This window comes from Ranitomeya variabilis, chromosome 3, assembly GCF_051348905.1.
Source record: "Ranitomeya variabilis isolate aRanVar5 chromosome 3, aRanVar5.hap1, whole genome shotgun sequence".
NCBI lineage: Eukaryota > Metazoa > Chordata > Amphibia > Anura > Dendrobatidae > Ranitomeya > Ranitomeya variabilis.
Genome location: NC_135234.1, coordinates 264963263 through 264987020, shown reverse-complemented (window position 1 = coordinate 264987020; position 23758 = coordinate 264963263). Strand labels below are relative to the sequence as shown.

The 23758-nt window shown below is 44.5% G+C and overlaps 1 protein-coding gene across 1 annotated transcript in view; it reads right to left on the bottom strand.

The window, feature by feature from the left end:
* OPTC (opticin) overlaps positions 1–23758 on the bottom strand; it is an 809828-nt gene that overhangs the window by 150875 nt on the left and 635195 nt on the right. The window contains exon 4 of the mRNA XM_077295433.1: positions 21346–21504. Within this exon, the coding sequence (XP_077151548.1) occupies positions 21346–21504 (159 nt within the window). The remainder of the gene's footprint in view (positions 1–21345; positions 21505–23758) is intronic.

The following is a 23758-nucleotide window of genomic DNA, read 5'->3' as shown; positions in this document are numbered from 1 at the left end:
TCATTTGCGACCTGCCCACACGCTGGAACTCAACAAATCATATGTTGGCAAGGACTAGTGAACAGCAGAGGGCACGTTCTGAATACCAGCTTAAACATGCCCTTCAGACTGCGACTCAGCCAAAACACATAACAACTGTTGTGTGGGTGTGGATCGCTGACATGTGTGAGGAGATTGATAACTTTGAGTACTGCACCAACCTCGTGAGTGGTGATCAGGCTATTATCAGCGTTATCATCTCGATGCTATGTACGCTGAAAGAATCGCTGCATAATCTAGACATGGAATCTTTGAGTGCCCATCAGCAAGGTATGGAGCAATATTTCAAACTGGGTGATCCTACCCAGCCCAACCAATATCATGATGAGGCAAGATTGGGTTATGTAGATGAGGAGGAAGAAGAGGAGGGAGAGGACTTATTTTTATGTGGTACTGAGGGGACCCATGATGCTACAGAGGGGACTCCCAACCCCAGCTTCAGGTCTGTCCAGACTGACTCTGATACAATTTAACAAGGACTGGATTTTGCCACAGTTTTTAAGCCCGCCAGGTGACATCATTCCAAACTAAAGTCACCCAAAAGGTTCTTTTATGCTACTTGTGATCACGTCCATCCCTTCCCATACAAACCCTTTTCCTCCTTCTAGTTACATGTGTATCCTACTCCTGCTTCTGTCACATGTACCTCATTGTCAACAAGCTAGAAACAATGTTCCAATCATTAATATTTTCCATCGGAGGCAATTGTGATGAGACCTTCTTCCTGCATCAACCATGGTGTCATGCCCCTTGGGCTAATTTTTGGAAACACTATGTCTATGCCTGCACATTGGGCACTGGAACTACTGTTCTAGTAGTCTAGTTTCATAATTGTCTGGCTCTTGAAGTCTCCTTCCTGCGTCAACCATGATACAGCCCCTTGGGCTAATTTTTGGAAACACTATGTCTATGCCTGCACATTGGGCACTGGAACTACCATGCTAGTAGTCTAGTTTCATAATTGTCTGGCTCTTGAAGTCTCCTTCCTGCGTCAACCATGATACAGCCCCTAGGGCTAATTTTTTGAGACACTATTCTTGCATATTGTGCAGTGGCCATGGAACAACAAGGACGGTAATCCAACCTTTAGAATTGTGAACCACTTTTGATGATCATGGGTGGCTTCTTCCTGCATTAACCAACACACAGCTTTTTAACGCCTGCTTTTAAATAATCATGCACCCATTTCAGTCTTTTCCTCAGGCCCCCAGACCGCTTTGTAGGGTCCAGCATAAAATTACTCGTATTTCCCATTAACTTGCATTGGATTCGCTAATTGTTACGAATACCTTACTATTAAGACCTATTCTTTACGAGTATTGTGAGTCCAAATATTTTACTACTTGCTCATCCCTACTGTTAACCCTTGCTCTGCCTCCCTTCTGTTACTGCATCCCGCGTTATTGCTAGAACCTTACATCTGAAAAAGTCATGTACGGATTAGCTTGCAGGCGCTCATGCAAGGCTTTCTTAAGCAGCACATTTCTACAGCCTGTCACTAGCTGGTCTCACAGCGCTATGTCAGGGGGTCCTATGCTTATGCCGTCTTTATTAATAATTGCAGTATGGATCTCCTGTAGCACGTTCATGGACTGGGTCACAGTCTTCCCCTCCCTTTGGTCCCGGCGGAAAAAACGCATGCACAATTCTCCGACATCTGTGGGGTCTCTGTTTCTTCTAGAATTTGTAGCACCTTGTTAAAGGTATCGCTCATTGAGAGGCCATAACATAACGGAGATCCTCGCCTCTCCGTCTAGAGCCATCAAGGCAATCTCTGCCTCCATTACGGGGGTCATGGGGTACATCCTCAACATACCCCTGACTCGCTCAGTCCAGCTAAATAGCAGAATGTTGCTCCCTGTAAACTTAGGGAGGATACTCAATATTGTCTCCAGCGGTATACTGGACCTTGGAGCTCCCCTAACCGCTTGGTCTGCCACTTCTGTGACCGTAGACTGTATCCTGCTGACTACACCAAGTGTAAGGAGGATGAGGAATGCAGTGATGGACAGGAGGCTGAGCAAGGGTTAACAAGTTTAATAGCATGGGAATACTCCACGCAGGGAGGTAAAGGGTTAATAAAGGGATTAAACAGTTCAAATGGCAAAGGATATTGTGAGCTGAAGAACAATGGTTCAGATAATGGCAGTTCAGATGAAAGTCAGTGGTTCCTAACACTATGAAGTCAATAGCGCCGACAACGGCACGTGCGGTATCTTTTCCAGTGGTAACCTGTAAACAACAATGCCTTGTCTTCTGGTGGCAGTGGTCGGTCTCTGGTACCTTCCGCTACCCCTAGTCCTTATGCTGCAGTGGCTGACAAGGGTGTGGGCCACAGTCCTGTACGAGCCCAATGTGGCTCTGCAAATATACACTCGCAAAGTCAGGGTCTCCCATGAGCAGAAAGGTATGAGCTGGTAAGGCAGGTTACACAAGTCTATCTAGTACTCGGTTCTCTCTTTGCAGCACGTGCACTGTACTCACGGTCATGAAGCACATGGCTGTTGTGAATTTGGATTCTGGGCTCCCCCGGTGGCCGCTTGTGGAATTGGACTTGTCATCCTCTTTCCTGTTTCACCTGGTTCCATCAGTAGTGGGTGTCGCTATTTAAGCTCATTTCTCTGGTGGTTTCTTGCCGGTCAACAATGTTATCTGATGCCTCTCAGTGCTTGTTCCTGCTTCTAGACAACTTCTAGATAAGTTGGACTTTTGTCCATGTTTTGTTTTGCCTATTTGTTCCAGTTCACAGCTGAAGTTTTGTTACTGTGTCTGGAAAGCTCTCGTTGATCAGGGATTGCTACTCTGGCGTTATGAGTTAATGCCAGAGTTTAAGGTAATCTCTGGATGGTGTTTTGTTAGTGTTTTTCTGCTGACCATGAAAGTATACTATCTGTCTTCTGCTATCTAGTAAGCGGACCTCAAATTTGCTAAGACTATTTTCCTGCTGCGTTTGTTGTTTCATCTGAACTCACCGTCATTATATGTGGGGGCTACTGTCTTCTTTGGAATATTTCTCTAGAGGTGAGCCAGGTCTTATATTTCCCTCTGCTAGCTATTTAGGTCTTAGGCCAGAGCTGGGCATCTAGCGATAAATAGGAAATGCTACCTGGCTATTTCTAGTTGCGCGGCAGGTTTAGTTCATGGTCAGTATAGTTCCATCTTCCGAGAGCTTGTCCCTCTATAGGCTTGCTATGATCTCTGCCTGCAGAGATCATGACAGTTTGACCGGCCCATAAAGTGTTAAAGACCCAGGTTGAGAAAGGAGAGTTATAAGAAGTCTGCTGGAATTTTTTTTTTTTTTTTTTTTTTTTCCTCCAGTCTGCCTTGCTGCAGTCTTTTTTCTCTCTCTCCTCCTAATCTCTGTATGCTCTGTGTGCACCTGACAATAATGGATCTCCAGAGTGTAACTGCGGGTTTGAATAATCTCATCACGAAAGTACAAAATTTACAAGATTTTGTGGTACATGCTCCGGTATCTGAGCCGAGAATTCCTTTGCCGGAGTTCTTCACAGGGAATAGAGCTAGCTTCCAGAATTTCCGAAATAATTGTAAGCTTTATTTGTCCCTGAAGTCTCGTTCAGCTGGAGACCCTGCTCAGCAGGTTAGGATTGTGATTTCCTTGCTCAGGGGTGACCCTCAAGATTGGGCCTTCTCATTGCCAGCAGGGGATCCTGCGTTACGCGATGTGGATGCGTTTTTTCTGGCCTTGGGCTTGCTTTATGAGGAACCTCATTTGGAACTTCAGGCAGAAAAAACTTTGATGGCACTATCTCAGGGGCAAGACGAAGCTGAAGTTTTCTGCCAAAAATTCCGTAAATGGTCTGTGCTTACTCAGTGGAATGAGTGCGCCTTGGCGGCAACTTTCAGAGAAGGTCTCTCTGATGCCGTTAAGGATGTTATGGTGGGGTTCCCTTTGCCTGCAGGTCTGAATGAGTCCATGACAATGGCTATTCAGATTGATAGGCGTCTGCGGGAGCGCAAACCGGTGCACCATCTGGCGGTGTCTATGGAAAAGACGCCAGAAAGTATGCAGTGTGATAGAATTCTGTCCAGGAGCGAGCGACAGAATTTTAGACGGAAGAATGGATTGTGTTTCTATTGTGGGGATTCTACTCATGTTATATCAGCATGCTCTAGGCGTACTAAGAAGCTTGATAAGTCTGTTTCCATTGGCACCATTCAGTCTAAGTTTATTTTGTCTGTAACCCTGATTTGTTCTTTGTCATCCATTGCCACGGACGCCTATGTTGACTCTGGCGCCGCTCTGAGTCTTATGGATTGGTCCTTTGCCAATCGTTGTGGTTTTGATTTAGAGCCTTTGGAGACTCTTATTCCTCTGAAGGGGATTGACTCCACCCCATTGGCTAATAATAAACCACAATACTGGACACAAGTAACCATGCGTATCGATCCGGATCACCAGGAGATTATTCGTTTCCTGGTGCTGTATAATTTACATGACGATTTGGTACTGGGATTGCCATGGTTGCAGTCTCACAACCCAGTCTTGGACTGGAGAGCAATGTCTGTGTTGAGCTGGGGATGTAAGGGTATTCATGGGGACGTACCTTTGGTTTCTATTTCGTCGTCCATTCCCTCTGAAGTCCCTGAGTTCCTCTCTGATTATCAAGACGTCTTTGACGAACCCAAGCTTGGGTCGTTACCTCCGCACCGTGAGTGCGATTGTGCCATAGATTTGATACCGGGTTGTAAATATCCAAAGGGTCGTTTGTTTAATTTGTCTGTGCCGGAACATGCTGCTATGCGGGAATATATAAAGGAGTCTTTGGAAAAGGGACATATTCGTCCATCTTCTTCTCCCTTGGGAGCTGGGTTTTTCTTTGTCTCAAAAAAAGACGGCTCTTTGAGACCATGTATTGATTATCGGCTTCTGAATAAGATCACTGTTAAGTATCAATACCCATTGCCATTGCTTACTGATTTGTTTGCTCGTATAGAGGGTGCTAAGTGGTTCTCTAAAATTGATCTTCGTGGGGCGTATAATTTGGTGCGGATCAGGCAGGGGGATGAGTGGAAGACCGCATTTAATACGCCCGAGGGCCACTTTGAGTATTTGGTCATGCCTTTTGGTCTTTCTAATGCCCCTTCAGTTTTCCAGTCTTTTATGCATGATATTTTCCGCGATTTTCTGGATAAATTTATGATAATATATCTGGATGATATTCTGATTTTTTCTGATGACTGGGACTCTCATGTCCAGCAGGTCAGGAGAGTTTTTCAGGTTCTGCGGTCTAATTCTTTATGTGTGAAGGGGTCTAAGTGCGTTTTTGGGGTCCAGAAAATTTCCTTTTTGGGGTATATTTTTTCTCCCTCTTCCATTGAGATGGATCCCGTCAAGGTGCAAGCTATTTGTGACTGGACTCAGCCCTCCTCTCTTAAGGGTCTTCAGAGATTTTTGGGCTTTGCCAACTTTTACCGCCGATTTATTGCTGGTTTTTCGGATGTCGTTAAACCACTGACTGATTTGACCAGACAAGGCGCTGATGTTGCTAATTGGTCCCCTCATGCTGTAGAGGCCTTTCAGGAGCTTAAGCGCCGTTTTGCCTCTGCCCCTGTGTTGCGTCAGCCTGATGTGAATCTGCCTTTTCAGGTTGAGGTTGACGCTTCGGAGATCGGAGCTGGGGCAGTGTTGTCGCAGAAAGGTTCCGACTGCTCCGTCATTAGGCCTTGTGCCTTCTTTTCTCGCAAATTTTCGCCCGCAGAGCGGAATTATGATGTTGGGAATCGGGAGCTTTTGGCCATGAAGTGGGCTTTTGAGGAGTGGCGCCATTGGCTCGAGGGGGCTAGGCATCAGGTGGTGGTATTGACTGACCACAAAAATTTGATTTATCTTGAGACTGCCAGACGCCTGAATCCTAGACAGGCGCGCTGGTCTTTATTTTTTTCTCGCTTTAATTTTGTGGTGTCATACCTACCGGGTTCTAAGAATGTTAAGGCAGATGCCCTTTCTAGGAGTTTTGACCCGGACTCTCCTGGTAATTCTGAACCCACAGGTATCCTTAGGGAGGGAGTAATTTTGTCGGCCGTTTCTCCTGATCTGCGGCGGTCCTTGCAAGAGTTTCAGGCGGATAGACCGGATCGTTGTCCGCCTGATAGACTGTTTGTTCCGGATGATTGGACCAGCAGAGTCATCTCTGAGGTACATTCTTCTGCATTGGCAGGTCATCCCGGAATTTTTGGTACCAGGGATTTGGTGGCAAGATCCTTCTGGTGGCCTTCCCTGTCACGAGATGTGCGAGTCTTTGTGCAGTCATGTGACGTTTGTGCTCGGGCCAAGTCTTGTAGTTCTCGGGCTAGCGGACTGCTGTTGCCCTTGCCTATTCCTAAGAGGCCTTGGACACACATCTCGATGGATTTTATTTCAGATCTGCCTGTTTCCCAGAAGATGTCTGTCATCTGGGTGGTCTGTGACCGTTTTTCTAAAATGGTCCATTTGGTTCCTCTGCCCAAGTTGCCTTCTTCTTCTGAGTTGGTTCCTCTGTTTTTTCAGAATGTTGTCCGATTGCACGGTATTCCTGAGAATATTGTTTCTGACAGAGGTACCCAATTTGTGTCTAGATTTTGGCGGGCATTCTGTGCTAGGATGGGCATAGATTTGTCTTTTTCATCTGCTTTTCACCCTCAGACTAATGGCCAGACCGAGCGGACTAATCAGACCCTTGAGACATATCTGAGGTGTTTTGTCTCTGCTGACCAGGATGATTGGGTTGCTTTTTTGCCATTGGCAGAGTTCGCCCTCAATAATCGGGCCAGTTCTTCCACCTTGGTGTCCCCGTTTTTCTGTAATTCGGGGTTTCACCCTCGATTTTCCTCCGGTCAGGTGGAATCCTCGGATTGTCCTGGAGTGGATGCGGTGGTGGAGAGATTGCATCACATCTGGGGGCAGGTTATGGACAATTTGAAGTTGTCCCAGGAGAAGACTCAGCGTTTTGCCAACCGTCATCGTCGTGTTGGTTCTCGGCTTTGTGTTGGAGATTTGGTGTGGTTGTCTTCTCGTTTTGTCCCTATGAGGGTCTCTTCTCCTAAGTTTAAACCTCGGTTCATCGGCCCTTATAGAATATTGGAGATTCTTAATCCTGTTTCTTTCCGTTTGGACCTCCCTGCGTCCTTTTCCATTCATAACGTTTTTCATCGGTCGTTATTGCGCAGGTATGAGGTACCTGTTGTACCTTCAGTTGAGCCTCCTGCTCCGGTGTTGGTTGAGGGTGAGTTGGAGTACGTTGTGGAGAAAATTTTGGACTCTCGTGTTTCCAGACGGAAACTCCAGTATCTGGTCAACTGGAAGGGTTACGGCCAGGAGGATAATTCTTGGGTCAATGCATCTGATGTTCATGCTTCTGATCTTGTTCGTGCCTTCCATAGGGCTCATCCTGGTCGCCCTGGTGGATCTGGTGAGGGTTCGGTGCCCCCTCCTTGAGGGGGGGGTACTGTTGTGAATTTGGATTCTGGGCTCCCCCGGTGGCCGCTTGTGGAATTGGACTTGTCATCCTCTTTCCTGTTTCACCTGGTTCCATCAGTAGTGGGTGTCGCTATTTAAGCTCATTTCTCTGGTGGTTTCTTGCCGGTCAACAATGTTATCTGATGCCTCTCAGTGCTTGTTCCTGCTTCTAGACAACTTCTAGATAAGTTGGACTTTTGTCCATGTTTTGTTTTGCCTATTTGTTCCAGTTCACAGCTGAAGTTTTGTTACTGTGTCTGGAAAGCTCTCGTTGATCAGGGATTGCTACTCTGGCGTTATGAGTTAATGCCAGAGTTTAAGGTAATCTCTGGATGGTGTTTTGTTAGTGTTTTTCTGCTGACCATGAAAGTATACTATCTGTCTTCTGCTATCTAGTAAGCGGACCTCAAATTTGCTAAGACTATTTTCCTGCTGCGTTTGTTGTTTCATCTGAACTCACCGTCATTATATGTGGGGGCTACTGTCTTCTTTGGAATATTTCTCTAGAGGTGAGCCAGGTCTTATATTTCCCTCTGCTAGCTATTTAGGTCTTAGGCCAGAGCTGGGCATCTAGCGATAAATAGGAAATGCTACCTGGCTATTTCTAGTTGCGCGGCAGGTTTAGTTCATGGTCAGTATAGTTCCATCTTCCGAGAGCTTGTCCCTCTATAGGCTTGCTATGATCTCTGCCTGCAGAGATCATGACACATGGCACCTCGATCTCTGTCAGCTACTAGGCGTGCTGCACTCTCCTCTCTATGCTGCGCGCTGCCTGCTCCAGCCAAGACTGAAGCGCCGACAACCACTGGCGCGCTGCTTCTCCGGCAGGGTGCTGCATCCGATCTCTCTCTGGCAGCACGCACACAGAACTCACTAGCCCACCTCGCTCTGTGGTGACCAAGCGGTACACTGCACGTCTCTCCTCACAAACTCTGTCAGCAGTGGCGGTGCTTGGGCACGGGCCTGCGCTGTACGGATGCTCCAGGACCACAGTACTCATTGGTCCCTGCTGTTGGAGGCAGAAAACAAATCAATAGATATGGTTTCCAGTACCATCTCTATGCTGACGACACCCAATTATACACTTCTTCTCCTGTTATCACGCCGACCTTTTTAGAAAACACCAGTGATTGTCTTACCGCTGTTTCTAACATCATGTCCTCCCTCTATCTGAAAATGAACCTGTCAAAAACTGAACTCCTCATGTTTTCTCCCTCTACTAACCTATCTTTGCCTGACACTGCCATCTCCGTGTGCGGTTCCACCATTACTCCAAAGCAACATGCCCGCTGCCTTGGGGTCATACTTGATTCCGAGCTTTCATTCACCCCCCACATCCGATCACTGGCTCGCTCTTCTTATCTGCATCTCAAAAACATCTCTAGAATTCGCCCTTTTCTTACTTTCGACTCTGCAAAACCTCTTACTGTTTCACTTATTCATTCTCGTCTGGACTATTGTAACTCTCTACTAATTGGCCTCCCTCTTACCAAACTCTCCCCTCTCCAATCTGCACTGAATGCTGCAGCCAGGATCATATTCCTCACCAACCGTTACACCGATGCCTCTACCTTGTGCGAGTCATTACACTGGCTACCCATCCACTCCAGAATCCAGTACAAAACTACTACACTCATCCACAAAGCACTCCATGGCTCAGCACCACCCTACATTTCCTCTCTGGTCTCAGTCTACCAACCTACCCGTGCCCTCCGCTCTGCAAATGACCTCAGGTTGGCATCCTCAGTAATCAGAACCTCCCACTCCCATCTCCAAGACTTTACATGTGCTGCGCCGACTCTTTGGAATGCACTACCTAGGTTAATACGATTAATCCCCAATCCCCACAATTTTAAGCGTGCCCTAAAAACTCATTTGTTAAGATTGGCCTCAACGCATTAACCTAACTATCCCTGTGTGGCCCATTCAAAAAAAAAGAAAAAAACCCCCACATAATCAGGTTCCTCGCATCATGTTCTCATACACTTTATACAGTTAATAGCCTCTGTGTCTGTACTGCTACATACTTAGGCAGTGAACTGGTTCATGCAGCTTTACATGAACACCTGAGCCTTACACTATGGCTGCTCCGAATAACTAAAGCAATTGTTACTATCCACCTCTCATGTCTCCCCTTTTCCTCATAGTTTGTAAGCTTGCGAGCAGGGCCCTCATTCCTCCTGGTATCTATTTTGAACTGTGATTTCTGTTATGCTGTAATGTCTATTGTCTGTACAAGTCCCCTCTATAATTTGTAAAGCGCTGCGGAATATGTTGGCGCTATATAAATAAAATTATTATTATTATTATTATAACGCTGGCTCTAGAAGGGAAGTGCCCCAAAATGTACATCTTTATATAGAGATGTGTATAGTTGTGTATATACAGTATCTATGTATAATTCCCCTACATGTGTTCCCAGAGGCCCTATCCTCCAGCTTGCTGTAAAACAAAGCTGCCATGTGCTGGTAAAACAGGTTTCATTCAGGATTGAGGGGATGTATCTTAGTAGGCTACGTTCACATTTGCGTTGTGCGCCGCAGCGTCGGCGACGCAACGCACAACGCAAACAAAAACGCAGCAAAACGCATGCACAACGCTGCGTTTTGCGCCGCATGCGTCCTTTTTTTGATTGATTTTGGACGCACAAAAATGCAACTTGCTGCGTCCTCTGCGCCCGGACGCGTGCGCCGCAGTGACGCATGCAGCGCAAAACGCAAGTGCGACGCATGTCCATGCGCCCCCATATTAAATATAGGGGCGCATGACGCATGCGGCGACGCTGCGGCTCCCGACGCTGCGGCGCAGACCGCAAATGTGAATGTAGACTTAGTGGATAATTTACTGTGACATCATCCCCACACAACTGGGGCTGGACACACCTCTTTTTAGCTGGACATAAATAGACAAGACATGTGCTTGGCTCTCTCTTTTGCCTCTCTCTGGCTTCCTGGACAACATGAGGACCACATGGCTGAGCATCTTCTGTAACCTGTTACTTACTAGGCCTTAGTGGTAGTGAGGCATAGGTGAGAGGGCTGATGTTGCATGTGTTATTTGGGTAATTCGGGCAGTTAATTTAGACTGTGTGGTATTGTTGTGATATTACTGTATTAGAGTTGTAGTATCCGTATATATATATATATATATATATATATATATATATATATATATTTATAGTCGTCTGTTTGGGCATAAATATATATGTATGTAATATACTGTCTCAGTTAGTATATAATATAAGAAAAAGATAACGTTAAGGCATTACTAAGTGGATATTAATTATTAATAGTCAATTTCAGCATTAATAGTTAATATTGGACCTCAATAGAGGTGCAGGGAGAGTTCCTCCTTTGATATCTATAGTTTAGTATTTGTAGAATCTTGCGCACTTTTACACTGGCCTGCATGATGCTGTTGCTCCCAGGATGGAGCACTTCTCTCCCTGGCTGCTGCTGATGCTGCCTTCAGTGCAGCTGTCCTCCTGCAGACGGTGGGGCCTGTTCCAGCACCGGTTCTCGGTGGGGTGGGGGAGCAGAGCGCGCCGCTCGCCTGACTGCGTGCTGCCCTGGGTTGAAGCCAAACTGCTCTGCTGCGCCCATTTTCTCCTTTTATATCCCCGCCTCTTCAGTCAGGAGGAAGGTCCACCTCACTCAAGCTTCCCCCAGGCAACAGAGGAAGGTCCGCCTCCCTAAAGCTTCCCCTCTGGAACAAGGGATGCAGCCTTTTCGGTTCCGAACCCGACACGCAGTTACCCGAGGTGCTGTCACCCTCTTACACTTTCACCATGTTACAAGTGGCCAGTTTTTGTTCCTATTTTACACTTGCTTACCCCTTGAACATCTTTTTAAAATCTGCCATATGGTTTTTGAGATATGGGCACTTTTTATTTTGTGCTAATTTTTATTGTCTTTATCAAAGGAACATTGCTCAGAGGGTAATAATGCAGAGCTGCCTAAAGACAAGTCCCAGAGAATTTTGTGAATAAAGCCCTAAAGACCATAAAATATAGCACTAAATAGAAATGCTTATATCTCTTGGATGTTATTGGGGATTAGATAAAAAAGGAATACTTAGATGAGAAGCAGAGCAAAATCTTGTTGAATTGATGATATACAGCATTTATATTCTTAATGTGATAAATCACAAATTTTTGTCCACAGCAGTAATTAATGGCACTTCTCATAAATAAAATAACCTTAAACTCCTTGAAAAAAATCCATGAACATATAGGGAAACGAAGAGATCCCTTATAATAAAAAACTAACTTTTATTGATAATATAAATTAATAACATGATTAAAAAAGCAGAATGCCTCACATAAAGGACGGCACAGACCAAAAATAACAACAATATAGGTACCGTATATAAAAGAATAGGACCACTATACTTCAGAGGGTGTTAACATACAATATGCATTGAAAAGGATTGTCAAGAAATACAGTTCAATGCAAATGTCAACAGTGGTAATCAGGTTGTAAGAAAAAAAATAAGGTGCCTAGTGCTCCATGCTCTCTTAACCAAATATATTGCTAAAATGCCCAGATAGTAAAATAGAGTCCTAGTAAATATAAATATAGATACCCAGAATATCACTAGCTACAAATTAATTGTGCAAAGAAGCCATAACAGTATAGCAGATGGTACTATTGTTTAAGTAATAACCCTAAAGACCAAAGGTTGGTCATCAGTAAAGGGAGGTTAAATAACCATAAAACAATAAATCTTAGACGATGCCTGCAAGTGAAAGAGCTGAACGATATCCTTGGGAAAGTATTGAATGTCATCTCCTCACCCGGACGCGCGTATCACCACTGGCTTCGTCCTGGAGGCATGGCTCAGTGAGGGGCGGTGATCTATTTGTATAGGTGCCTGACCAATAAAGGTGAAGAGCGTGCCCAGTGAGAGGATTGGCATTTGCATCGCATAATGCAGATGCTGCGCCCCCGGAACAACGTAACTTCCCAGGAAGTGCTCAGTTCCATATAAGTGGCCACATCTATGATAAATCATGATAGAAATAAAAAAAATTGGAGAATTCTTCGCACGGATCCAATTTTGAAACAAATTCTAACAACTGTTCCATCCTGTGTAGCTAGGCGATCAGCTAATCTTAGTGACCAATTAGTACATAGTTGTTATGACCCTAATAAATTTTCCATCAGAAACAATGAGAAATTGATGTTTTTTTTCTTTGTGGAAGCTGTAAAGGTTGTCAAAATCTTGTTAAAACTACCACCTTTAGCAACCATGATGGGTCTGTTGTGAATTTGCTTTTTGCTCCCTCTAGTGGTTTCTAGTTTTTTGACTCTGGTTTTTCTGTCATTCCTTTTATCCGCACCTGGGTCGTTAGTTAGGGGTGTTGCTATATAAGCTCCCTGGACCTTCAGTTCTATGCCTGGCAACGTAGTTATCAGAGCTAGTCTGCTGTGCTCTTGTCTACTGATCCTGGTTCCAGTTATATCAGCTAAGTCTGCCTTTTGCTTTTTGCTATTTGTTTTGGTTTTGTATTTTTGTCCAGCTTGTTCCAAATCTATATCCTGACCTTTGCTGGAAGCTCTAGGGGGCTGGTGTTCTCCCCCCGGACCGTTAGACGGTTCGGGGGTTCTTGAATTTCCAGTGTGGATTTTGATAGGGTTTTTGTTGACCATATAAGTTACCTTTCTTTATTCTGCTATCAGTAAGCGGGCCTCTCTGTGCTAAACCTGGTTCATTTCTGTGTTTGTCATTTCCTCTTACCTCACCGTCATTATTTGTGGGGGGCTTCTATCCAGCTTTGGGGTCCCCTTCTCTGGAGGCAAGAAAGGTCTTTGTTTTCCTCTACTAGGGGTAGCTAGATTCTCCGGCTGGCGCGTGTCATCTAGAATCAACGTAGGAATGATCCCCGGCTACTTCTAGTGTTGGCGTTAGGAGTAGATATATGGTCAACCCAGTTACCACTGCCCTATGAGCTGGATTTTTGTATTCCGCAGACTTCCACGTTCCTCTGAGACCCTCGCCATTGGGGTCATAACAGTTTGCCAGGCCAGTATTAAATGTTTAATGCATTGCAGAAGAGGGATTATAAGAAAGAAGATTCTGAGTTTTTTTTTTCTTCTTCCCCTTTACCTCAGAGTGGCTATGCTTGCTGCAGACATGAATGTCCAGACCTTGATTACAAGTGTGGACCAGCTGGCTACTCGTGTGCAGGGCATACAAGATTATGTTATCAGAAATCCTAGGTCAGAACCTAAAATACCGATTCCTGAACTGTTTTCCGGAGACAGGTTTAAGTTTAGGAATTTCGTGAATAATTGTAAATTGTTTTTGTCCCTGAGACCCTGTTCATCTGGAGATTCTGCTCAGCAAGTAAAAATTGTTATTTCGTTCTTACGGGGCGACCCTCAGGATTGGGCTTTTTCGCTGGCGCCAGGAGATCCGGCATTGGCTGATCTTGATGCGTTTTTTCTGGCGCTCGGTTTACTTTATGAGGAACCCAATCTTGAGATTCAGGCAGAAAAGGCCTTGCTGGCTATGTCTCAGGGGCAGGACGAGGCTGAAGTGTATTGCCAAAAATTTCGGAAATGGTCCGTGCTGACACATTGGAACGAGTGTGCACTGGCCGCTAATTTTAGAAATGGCCTTTCTGAAGCCATTAAGAATGTTATGGTGGGTTTTCCCATTCCCACAGGTCTGAATGATACTATGGCACTGGCTATTCAAATTGACCGGCGGTTGCGGGAGCGCAAAACCGCAAATTCCCTCATGGTGTTGTCTGAACAGACACCTAATTCGGTGCAATGTGATAGAAAAACCGCAAATTCCCTCATGGTGTTGTCTGAACAGACACCTGATTTAATGCAATGTGATAGAATCCTGACTAGAAATGAGCGGAAAATTCATAGACGCCGGAATGGCTTGTGCTACTACTGTGGTGATTCTACACATGTTATCTCAGCATGCTCTAAACGTATAGCTAAGGTTGTTAGTCCTGTCACCGTTGGTAATTTGCAACCTAAATTTATTCTGTCTGTAACTTTGATTTGCTCACTGTCATCTTATCCTGTCATGGCGTTTGTAGATTCAGGTGCTGCCCTGAGTCTCATGGATCTCTCATTTGCTAAGCGCTGTGGTTTTACTCTTGAACCATTAGAAAATCCTATTCCTCTTAGGGGTATTGATGCTACACCATTGGCAGCAAATAAACCGCAGTATTGGACACAGGTTACCATGTGCATGACTCCTGAACACCGCGAGGTGATACGTTTCCTGGTTTTACATAAGATGCATGATTTGGTTGTTTTAGGGCTGCCATGGTTACAGACCCATAATCCAGTCCTGGACTGGAAGGCTATGTCAGTCTCAAGTTGGGGCTGTCGTGGTATTCATGGGGATTCCCTGCCTGTGTCTATTGCTTCTTCTACGCCTTCGGAAGTTCCGGAGTATTTGTCTGATTATCAGGATGTCTTCAGTGAGTCTGAGTCCAGTGCACTGCCTCCTCATAGGGACTGTGACTGTGCTATAGATTTGATCCCAGGCAGTAAATTTCCTAAGGGAAGACTGTTTAATCTGTCGGTACCTGAACATACCGCTATGCGTTCATATATCAAGGAGTCTCTGGAGAAAGGACATATTCGTCCGTCTTCTTCCCCTCTTGGTGCGGGATTCTTTTTTGTGGCAAAAAAGGACGGATCTTTGAGACCTTGTATTGATTATCGGCTTTTAAATAAGATCACTGTCAAATTTCAGTATCCTTTACCGCTGTTGTCTGACTTGTTTGCCCGGATTAAGGGTGCCAAGTGGTTCACCAAGATAGACCTTCGTGGTGCGTACAACCTTGTGCGCATTAAGCAAGGTGATGAATGGAAAACCGCATTCAATACGCCCGAGGGTCATTTTGAGTACTTGGTGATGCCTTTTGGGCTCTCCAATGCGCCCTCAGTTTTTCAGTCCTTTATGCATGACATTTTCCGGAAGTATCTGGATAAATTTTTGATTGTTTATCTGGATGATATTTTGGTTTTTTCTGATGATTGGGATTCGCATGTGGAGCAGGTCAGGTTGGTCTTTAAAATTTTGCGTGAAAATTCTTTGTTTGTCAAGGGCTCAAAGTGTCTCTTTGGTGTACAGAAGGTTCCCTTTTTGGGGTTCATTTTTTCCCCTTCTGCTGTGGAGATGGACCCAGTCAAGGTCCGAGCTATTCTTGATTGGACTCAGCCCTCGTCAGTTAAGAGTCTTCAGAAGTTCTTGGGCTTCGCTAACTTCTACCGTCGTTTTATCGCTAATTTTTCTAGCATTGTGAAACCTTTGACGGATATGACCAAGAAGGGCTCCGATGTAGCTAACTGGGCTCCTGCTGCCGTGGAGGCTTTCCAGGAGTTGAAACGCCGGTTTACTTCGGCGCCTGTTTTGTGCCAGCCTGACGTCTCACTTCCCTTTCAGGTTGAGGTGGATGCTTCGGAGATTGGGGCAGGGGCCGTTTTGTCGCAGAGCGGCCCTGGTTGCTCTGTTATGAAACCTTGTGCCTTTTTCTCTAGGAAGTTTTCGCCTGCCGAGCGAAATTATGATGTGGGCAATCGGGAGTTGTTGGCCATGAAATGGGCATTTGAGGAGTGGCGTCATTGGCTCGAGGGTGCTAAGCATCGTGTGGTGGTCTTGACTGATCACAAAAATCTGATGTATCTCGAGTCTGCTAAACGCCTTAATCCGAGACAGGCCCGCTGGTCATTGTTTTTCTCCCGCTTTGATTTTGTTGTCTCGTATTTACCAGGTTCAAAGAATGTGAAGGCCGATGCTCTTTCTAGGAGCTTTGTGCCTGATGCTCCTGGAGTCGCTGATCCTGTTGGTATTCTTAAAGATGGAGTTATCTTGTCAGCTATTTCTCCGGATCTGCGACGTGTGTTGCAGAGATTTCAGGCTGATAGGCCTGAGTCTTGTCCACCTGACAGACTGTTTGTCCCGGATAAGTGGACCAGCAGAGTCATTTCCGAGGTTCATTCCTCGGTGTTGGCAGGTCACCCGGGAATTTTTGGCACCAGAGATCTGGTGGCCAGGTCCTTTTGGTGGCCTTCCTTGTCAAGGGATGTGCGGTCATTTGTGCAGTCCTGTGGGACTTGTGCTCGAGCTAAGCCTTGCTGTTCTCGTGCCAGCGGTTTGCTCTTGCCCTTGCCTGTCCCGAAGAGACCTTGGACACATATCTCCATGGATTTCATTTCTGATCTTCCGCTATCTCAGGGCATGTCCGTTATCTGGGTGATATGTGATCGCTTCTCCAAGATGGTCCATTTGGTTCCTTTGCCTAAGCTGCCTTCCTCTTCCGATCTGGTTCCTGTGTTTTTCCAGAACGTGGTTCGTTTGCACGGCATCCCTGAGAATATTGTGTCAGACAGAGGATCCCAGTTCGTTTCCAGGTTCTGGCGATCCTTTTGTAGTAGGATGGGCATTGATTTGTCGTTTTCGTCTGCTTTCCATCCTCAGACTAATGGACAGACGGAGCGAACCAATCAGACTTTGGAGGCTTATTTGAGGTGTTTTGTCTCTGCTGATCAGGACGATTGGGTGACATTCTTGCCGTTGGCTGAGTTTGCCCTTAATAACCGGGCTAGTTCCGCCACCTTGGTTTTGCCTTTTTTCTGCAACTCTGGTTTCCATCCTCGCTTTTCTTCGGGTCATGTGGAGCCTTCTGACTGTCCTGGGGTGGATTCTGTGGTGGATAGGTTGCAGCAGATCTGGAATCATGTGGTGGACAACTTGAAGTTGTCACAGGAGAAGGCTCAGCGCTTTGCCAACCGCCGCCGCGGTGTGGGTCCCCGACTACGCGTTGGGGATTTGGTATGGCTTTCTTCCCGCTTTGTTCCTATGAAGGTCTCCTCTCCCAAATTTAAACCTCGTTTTATTGGGCCTTACAAGATATTGGAAATCCTTAATCCTGTATCTTTTCGTCTGGATCTTCCTGTGTCGTTTGCTATTCACAATGTATTTCATAGGTCCTTGTTGCGGCGGTACATTGTGCCTGTAGTTCCTTCTGCTGAGCCTCCTGCTCCGGTGTTGGTTGAGGGCGAGTTGGAGTACGTGGTAGAGAAGATCTTGGATTCTCGCCTCTCCAGGCGGAGGCTTCAGTACCTGGTCAAGTGGAAGGGCTATGGTCAGGAGGATAATTCCTGGGTGGTCGCCTCTGATGTTCATGCGGCCGATTTAGTTCGTGCCTTTCATGCCGCTCATCCTGATCGCCCTGGTGGTCGTGGTGAGGGTTCGGTGACCCCTCACTAAGGGGGGGGTACTGTTGTGAATTTGCTTTTTGCTCCCTCTAGTGGTTTCTAGTTTTTTGACTCTGGTTTTTCTGTCATTCCTTTTATCCGCACCTGGGTCGTTAGTTAGGGGTGTTGCTATATAAGCTCCCTGGACCTTCAGTTCTATGCCTGGCAACGTAGTTATCAGAGCTAGTCTGCTGTGCTCTTGTCTACTGATCCTGGTTCCAGTTATATCAGCTAAGTCTGCCTTTTGCTTTTTGCTATTTGTTTTGGTTTTGTATTTTTGTCCAGCTTGTTCCAAATCTATATCCTGACCTTTGCTGGAAGCTCTAGGGGGCTGGTGTTCTCCCCCCGGACCGTTAGACGGTTCGGGGGTTCTTGAATTTCCAGTGTGGATTTTGATAGGGTTTTTGTTGACCATATAAGTTACCTTTCTTTATTCTGCTATCAGTAAGCGGGCCTCTCTGTGCTAAACCTGGTTCATTTCTGTGTTTGTCATTTCCTCTTACCTCACCGTCATTATTTGTGGGGGGCTTCTATCCAGCTTTGGGGTCCCCTTCTCTGGAGGCAAGAAAGGTCTTTGTTTTCCTCTACTAGGGGTAGCTAGATTCTCCGGCTGGCGCGTGTCATCTAGAATCAACGTAGGAATGATCCCCGGCTACTTCTAGTGTTGGCGTTAGGAGTAGATATATGGTCAACCCAGTTACCACTGCCCTATGAGCTGGATTTTTGTATTCCGCAGACTTCCACGTTCCTCTGAGACCCTCGCCATTGGGGTCATAACAGGGTCACAACGTTTTTTGTTAGAAAACATCTAACTTTCTCTTCAAAAGCTGTTGTCTATCATGCTGGATGCCCATGTGGCAAAATTTATGTTGGACTAACTACACGTGAGCTTAAGATCAGGGCTAGCGAACATATCCAGGATATTGAAAAGGCCATCACTATAGAGGACAATTCCCTTCTAAAGACACTACCCTGACATTTCAAGTCCTTTCATGGATGTAATCCCCAAGGACTCAAATTTAGAGGGATTGATCATGTCAATTTGGGCTTTCGAGGTGGAGACATGGCAAGGATTATACCCCAAATGGAAAATAAGTGGATATTTAGGTTGAGCACATTAAATCCACAGGGTCACCATGAGAGTTTTGGATTTGCAGCGTATTTATAATAGAGGATCATGCATTTTTAGGGGTGGGGGATCTCTTTTTTAGTCTATTATAGTCTGTCATGTTTTTTAATTGTAAATAATTTATGTTTATTATATACTCATGTTAATTTGTTTATGCATTTATTTAGAAATACGATGGCCTTTGACAGCATATTTCTGTCTCAAGATGACTGGATGGTGTTTGAGTGACGCATCGCTATTTTAGGATTATTACTAGTGATGAGCGAATATACTCATTACTCGAGAATTCCCGAGCACGCTCGGGTGTCCTCTGAGTATTTTTTAGTGCTCAGAGATTTAGTTGTTCTTGCTGCAGCTGAATGATTTACACCTGTTACTCTACTCAGCATAAGTACATGTGGGGGTTGCCTGCTTGCTATGGAATCCCCACATGTACTTATGCTGGCTAACAGATGTAAATCATTCAGCTGCAGCGCTAAAAACAAAATTTCCGAGCACTAAAAAATACTCAGAGGACACCAGAGTGTGCTCGGGAAATCTCGAGTAACGAGTATATTGGCTCATCACTAATAGTTACCTGTATACTTCTACAGACGCAGATGAAATCCTACAAATATGTATGAAAACCTGCATTAATGATGACTAACCTTTGGTCTATAGGGTTATTACTTATACAATAGTACCATCTGCTATACTGTTAAGGTACCTTCACACGAAACGACTTTACAACAATAACGATAGCGATCCGTGACGTTGCAGCGTCCTGGATAGCGATATCATTGTGTTTGACACGCAGCAGCGATCTGGATCCTGCTGTGATATCGCTGGTCGTTGAATAAAGTTCAGAACTTTATTTGGTCGTCAGACCGGCGTGTATCGTCAGGTTTGACACCAAAAGCAACGATACCAGCGATGTTTTACGCTGGTAACCAGGGTAAACATCGGGTTACTAAGCGCAGGGCTGCGCTTAGTAACCCGATGTTTACCCTGGTTACCAGCGTAAAAGTAAAAAACACAAACAGTACATACTCACCTGCGCGTCCCCTGCCGTCCGCTTCCCGCACTGACTGAGTGCCGACCCTAAAGTGAAAGTAAAAGCACAGCGGTGATGTCACCGCTCTGCTGTTAGGGCCAGTGCTCACACAGTACAGGAAGCGGACGCCGGGGGACGCGCAGGTGAGCATGTACTGTTTGTTATTTTTACTTTTACGCTGGTAACCAGGGTAAACATCGGGTTACTAAGCCCGGCCCTGCGCTTAGCAACCCGATGTTTACCCTGGTTACCCGGGGACCTCGGCATCGTTGGTTGCTGGAGAGCGGTCTGTGTGACAGCTCTCCAGCGACCAAACAGCGACGCTGCAGCGATCGGCATCGTTGTCGCTATCGCTGCAGTGTCGCTTCGTGTGAAGGTACCTTTATGCTGTCTTTGCACAAATAATTTGTAGCTGGTGATATTCCGGGTATTTATATTTACTAGGACTCTATTTTACTATCTGGACATTTTAGCAATATACTCGATTAAGAGCATGGTGCACTAGGCAGCTTATTTTTTCTTACAACCTGATTACCATTGTTGACATTTGGGTTTGTGATTAAATAGGAAGAATGTCTTGTTGTCCCAATTGCACTTCCAGAACTTTCCACTGCAATTGCTAATACAAAAGCAAAGCCCTATGGCAGACACACGCTGTGGGCTTTCTGAACCCCCTGCTCACACTGCCTGTCAGCTCTGTGTAATCTTATACTCTTTACCCCCTTCTTCAGGAATGCTTTTGTTTGCAGCCATGCGTCTTCTGAGTTGTGTGAGAATTACTCATGATGAATAATTCAACCTCAGGTGGTGTCAGCGATATGAAAGTTATATATTTGGGATGTGCAACAATAGGGTACACACCAGTGCGTTTTCTAAGCGCAGCGCCTAGCAGAAACAGAGAAACTAATTACTACTTAACCGGGGTTCATACCCACTTCGTGTTTATACTTAAATGAACCTCCATGTTATGCTGAGCATAATGATAACTTTGTCTTTCTTCTATGAGGTTCATACGCCGAACTGGGGCCAACCAAACAACCCTGGTTCATGACAGGGTTGAACTGTATTTCTTGACAATCCTTTTTTGCATTATTGTATGTTAACATCCTCTGAAGTGTAATGGTCCTATTCTTTGATATACCTATATTGTTGTTATTTTTGGTCTGAGCCATCCTCTATGTGAGGCATTCTGCTTTTTTAATCATGTTATTGATTTTAATAATGAATAAAAGTTAATTTTTATTATAATGGAACTCTTTGTTTCCCAATGTTTACATGGAATTTTTTCATGGGGTTCGTGGTTATTAGATATTCTTAATGTGCTAACTTGTCATTACCTTTCATTTTGTTTCTTGTAAACCTGTTTGTTGTTTTTAATACAAATCAGTAAAACATAAGAACACATATATAAAGTACATGCCGGCACTCGAAAAACTGTTCAATTACATACCAAGTCCTGCAAAGTTTTTGGCTTGAATGTGACTAATTTTGTTAAATCGGGCATACAAGTGAGTAGTTTCCTTTGGTAAGGCAGGAAGAGAAGTCAGATCCACATCATCACAATACACAGATGTACCGAGACATACACACATTAGGCAAGTTGGAAGACCTATAGTGAAAACAGAAGGTTGCGATAAATATCTGATTAAATTCTAATATGAAATTCTAAGATTGAATCGAATATTTTACATAATTATTATATTTTTCAAAGTGTTGCACAGTTTTTCTTTCAACGATTTCCAAAACAAAATCTGAGAAATTCATAGTCATTTATCAGCCTAGTTCCTGTTTTATGGAACCCTATTTCTTGCTAAAATGCTAAAATAAAGTAGACCACACACATAGAATTGTTCATAGATGTCCATGAACATGACAATGTTTTCATTTGCACAAAAAAAATATTCAATATTCAATCTTGATCGACCACACCAAACCATGCATACTACTTTAACTTAAATGGAAAGACCAGGAATTGACCAGCAAAACTGTTGTGCGTTTATCTCAAAGAAAGTGTGTGTGCAAAGGCATCCACTAGGAATATCCTTTTTTAGACCAAACAATTCACGTTGGCTACATACCAAACAGTTACTAAGCTTGTAGAAAACAGTATGATGGGTCACATTCATTTCACAACCCCATAAGAGGCCAAGGCATATATACAGTAAAAAAGTTTGGGCACCCAAGTCAAAATTACTGTTATTATGAATAGAGAGGAGCAAATATGTTTGGAAAACAATTGCCAACCATAAATTCGGCATGAAAATGGTACTTTCGGATTAGTGATTGGTAACATGACCATTTTTCTTAAAATCAGAAAAAGTCGGTAACATTCAGTAAAAGATAGAATGAAAGCCAGCAATTTATGTGCCGTGTTCAGTAAAATCACATCATGACAGGATAGAATAGATAGAATATATGGAATAGATATATACATAGATGGATAGATAGATAGATAGATAGATAGATAGATAGATAGATAGATAGATAGATAGATAGATAGAAATGTAAATCAGAACAGCATACAATTAAACTTGTTGGTGCGCACAGTATAATCAAAGCATGACGGGTTAGAATAGGGTAGATAGAATAGATATATACATATAGAATACATATATACTGTATATAGATATTACATAGATGAAAAACTGACAATTCATCTGCTGTGTAAATATGTATAGAATTGATAGATATGTAGATGTCTGTGACAAATACAATTAGTGCAGTGTGTGTGCAGCTTACTGTACATCTATTTAATTAATAAAAGATTAATTTTTGTAAAAAAAATTTTTGTAACCAGCAGAGGGAAAGCTGACGGCTCGGACAGATGTGCATAGCCTGGGAAGGTGGTAATACCCATGGAGTTTCCCAGGCTATTATTATCAGCTTACAACTGTATACTTACTGTTCATACCTTTACTGGCTACTAAAATGTGGGACCCTAAAAGAAATTACGTAGGGTCCCCCTATCTATATATATAATTGTCTAAGGGTTTTTCCGTCTGTCTGTCTGTCTGTCTGTCTTTCTGTCTGTCTGTCTGTCTGTCTGTCTGTCTTTCTGTCTGTCTGTCTGTCTGTCTGTCTGTCCTGGAAATCCCGCGTCTCTGATTGGTCGAGGCCGCCAGGCCTCGACCAATCAGAGACGGGCACAGCATGGCGACGATGATGTCATAATGGAAATCCCACGTCTCTGATTGGTCGAGGCCGCTAGGCCTCGACCAATCAGCGAAGGGTACAGTATCGACGTAGATGTCATAATGGTTGCCATGGCGACGATGATGTCATAAAGGTTGCCTCGACCAATCAGCGACGGGCACAGTCTGCCGCGAATCACATACTACGGGGACATGCATATTCTAGAATACCCGATGCATTAGAATCGGGCCACAGTCTAGTAATTAATAACCAGCAAAGGCTATGCAGACAGCTGTGGGCTGATATTAATAGCCTAAGAAGGGGCCAAGGATACTGCCCCCCACTAAAAACATCAGATCTCAGCCACCCCAGAAAAGGTGCATCTCTATAATGCGTCAATTCTGGCACTTAGCTTTGCCTTTAGCAGTGGCAAAATGGGGTGATAGTTGGGGGATTGATGTCACCTTTGTATCTTCAGGTGATATCAAGCCCCGAGGTTAGTAATGGAGAGGCGTCAATAAGTCACCCCCATTATTAACTCCATATTCACATTATACAAAAAAAAACCCTGTTTGGGAGAGAAGAACAGACAAATTGCGTGCCCTAAGTGCGTAAACACAATATTATAGTCTTTAAAGGGTGCAACATTTTATGCACTCACCTGATGGAAGATTAATATGGCTTTAGATTGTGTATCCTCAAAAATCCCTCTGGGATACTTTTCAATAGAC